At 51.5% G+C, this 2171-nt stretch overlaps 1 protein-coding gene across 1 annotated transcript in view; it reads left to right on the top strand.

Moving 5' to 3' along the window:
- Nucleotides 1-2171, top strand: part of ZNF570 (zinc finger protein 570) — a 26112-nt gene that overhangs the window by 12211 nt on the left and 11730 nt on the right. Inside the window, exons 2-3 of the mRNA XM_012651501.1 lie at nucleotides 307-655; nucleotides 1428-1511. Of these exons, the coding sequence (XP_012506955.1) occupies nucleotides 307-655; nucleotides 1428-1511 (433 nt within the window). The remainder of the gene's footprint in view (nucleotides 1-306; nucleotides 656-1427; nucleotides 1512-2171) is intronic.

Below are 2171 nucleotides of genomic sequence, written 5' to 3'. Positions count from 1 at the left end.
CCTTAGGGTGAGGGAAGTGGGAGACTAGGCAGAAGCGTCACGTGTCTACGCAGTCTACATGCCTGGCTCCCCCAAGTTTTTTCGGGTGTCCCAGCACGAACGTAGGAATTTGATGTTCACCCACTTTGGGTAGGCGCGCGCGCACTGGCGCGTTCCCACACACAAACCCTTCCCCCGCGGCTAACCCGCGGCTCTAAGTTCCCGGTCCCGGTTGCTGAGGGAGGTGGTGGGCCGAGCACTTGTGCCTGCGCAGTTCAATCCCAGTCCGCCTGGTGACGCTGGGCCCAGTCCCTGTGGCTGACCCAGGCTCAGAACTGAAAGGAATCGAGGCTTTCGGGCCCCGCTTTGGAAGGCCTGGCACAGGCTGGCGTGCAAGGACTCTGTGGAGGTGACGACATTACGAACCCCGAGCGGACCCGATCCAGAGCTGCTGGACCCTGCAGCGCCGCGGCCTTTTCTGCTCTGGACTACGTTTCCCAGGGGCCCTCGCGGAAACTGGCCCAGCGGCCCCTTTGTGTCCTCCGGAGGCCGAGGCAGCGGTGGCGCTTCTGTGCCCGCCCGCTGGGGCTGGGTTCCATCCAGCTCTCAGGGTAGCGAGGTGAGGCCCGAGTGGAAATTCCCAGAGCCTTCGGAGCGGGAACGGGACCTTTCCGCAGTCAGTTCTGCAGGTAGGTAGTGGGCTGAACAGTGGCCTCTGGGGCTCTCGAACGCCAGTCCCTCAGCCCTCTGTGGGACTCTGCGTGTGAGACTGTGGTTAGTACCGCACAGTGTGAGACTATCACCCGATGTGCCAGTCCACGTCGCACCTGTGTGACCGTGGGTACGAGTGAATCAATGGTACCGAAGAGTCTGAGACTGTGAGGGGGCGCGTGAGTGGCGGGTACCCGCCCCCTTTTACCGGCACCTGCGGCCTCTTTGTGACTGGGATGTGAGTGAGGGTGTCGGTTGTGATACCCTAGTGTCTGAATCTTAGGGGCATTGGAAAGAGTGTCCGTGTGAGACAGTCCTTACCCATGGCATCTAACTGTGATGTGTGTGAGACGGTTGTTGGCACTGTAGTTTTTGAGACACTGGTTATGTGCGGGGACTGGGTGGGATTGTGTGCCACCCCGCTGTCATTGTGCCACCAAGATTCAGAGTCCCTGATCTATTGAAGAGGAGGAGTCAGGCAGACCTTTATTTGATCTTGGTGCTCTTATTTATTAGTTGTGAGTCTTTATTTGTAAAATCTACAAAATCTATTAATAAATTAGGAAGCTATTTAAACATGGATTAAATTGTATGCAAACATTCCTAGGTCTCCATTATGCTCTCTCTATCCGAGGGAAGATTGCAACATGGGGAAAAAGAAGCCTAAAAAGTTTAGACTGGTGATTCTGGATGCTGCAAAGAGAGCCTAGTTTCTCATGTTCTCTTCCCTGTCTCAGTCGTCTGAGGACACTGCCATTTCCCAAGAGAAGAGCCGGGAGGAAGAAAGAATGGCTTTTAGACTTCTTAAAGCGATGTACCAGGTATGTTGGTATGCGTTAGATGGCTGTGCTTTAACCAAGTGAGTACAGTTGAGTGAGGGGCAGGGAAGTTAAGGCTATATGCAGGCAGTGATTATAACGAATGGTTGTGCTAGGAAGTGAGGGTATGTGGTGATGAGGAACAGTGAAAACATGGTAAGACCAATTAATTGTAGGTGGGGTCAGAGGATTATCCTGATTGGGGTATCATAGAGTCGGCACTTATTGGCAATGGCAATGTCTGGGTCATGACTATGGAAGTGAATGACTGTAGAAGTGTAGAGGACAAGATTATTGAAGGAGAAGGAGTGAGAGAAGTGAGAGGCCAAGTTGTTGGGATTATTATTTATATGGATATTGAAATAACCAAAGATTATAATAGGAAGAACATTGGAGAGAGTGGCAATGAGCCATGTGCTAAAGGGTTCAAGGAATGACAGAGAATTGGTATCTACCAGGAATTGGTAGATAACTAAAACAAGGAGAGACTGTGATTGGTATAGTCTGATTTCGTAAGATTTAAAACTATGTGGGAGGAGATAGGAGGAAATGATCTGGAAACAAGTGTGAGGAGCAAAGAGATCACCTGCTTCACTTCCTGGTGCTGTGGTACAAGGAGCTTGGGAAATAAAACAGTCATCAAATGACAGGGCTTCAGGGGAA

Source organism: Propithecus coquereli, unplaced genomic scaffold (genome assembly GCF_000956105.1).
Source record: "Propithecus coquereli isolate 6110/MARCELLA unplaced genomic scaffold, Pcoq_1.0 Scaffold358, whole genome shotgun sequence".
Lineage (NCBI taxonomy): Eukaryota > Metazoa > Chordata > Mammalia > Primates > Indriidae > Propithecus > Propithecus coquereli.
The sequence above is the reverse complement of the archived record's forward strand: the minus strand, read 5'-3'. Positions and strand labels throughout refer to the sequence as shown.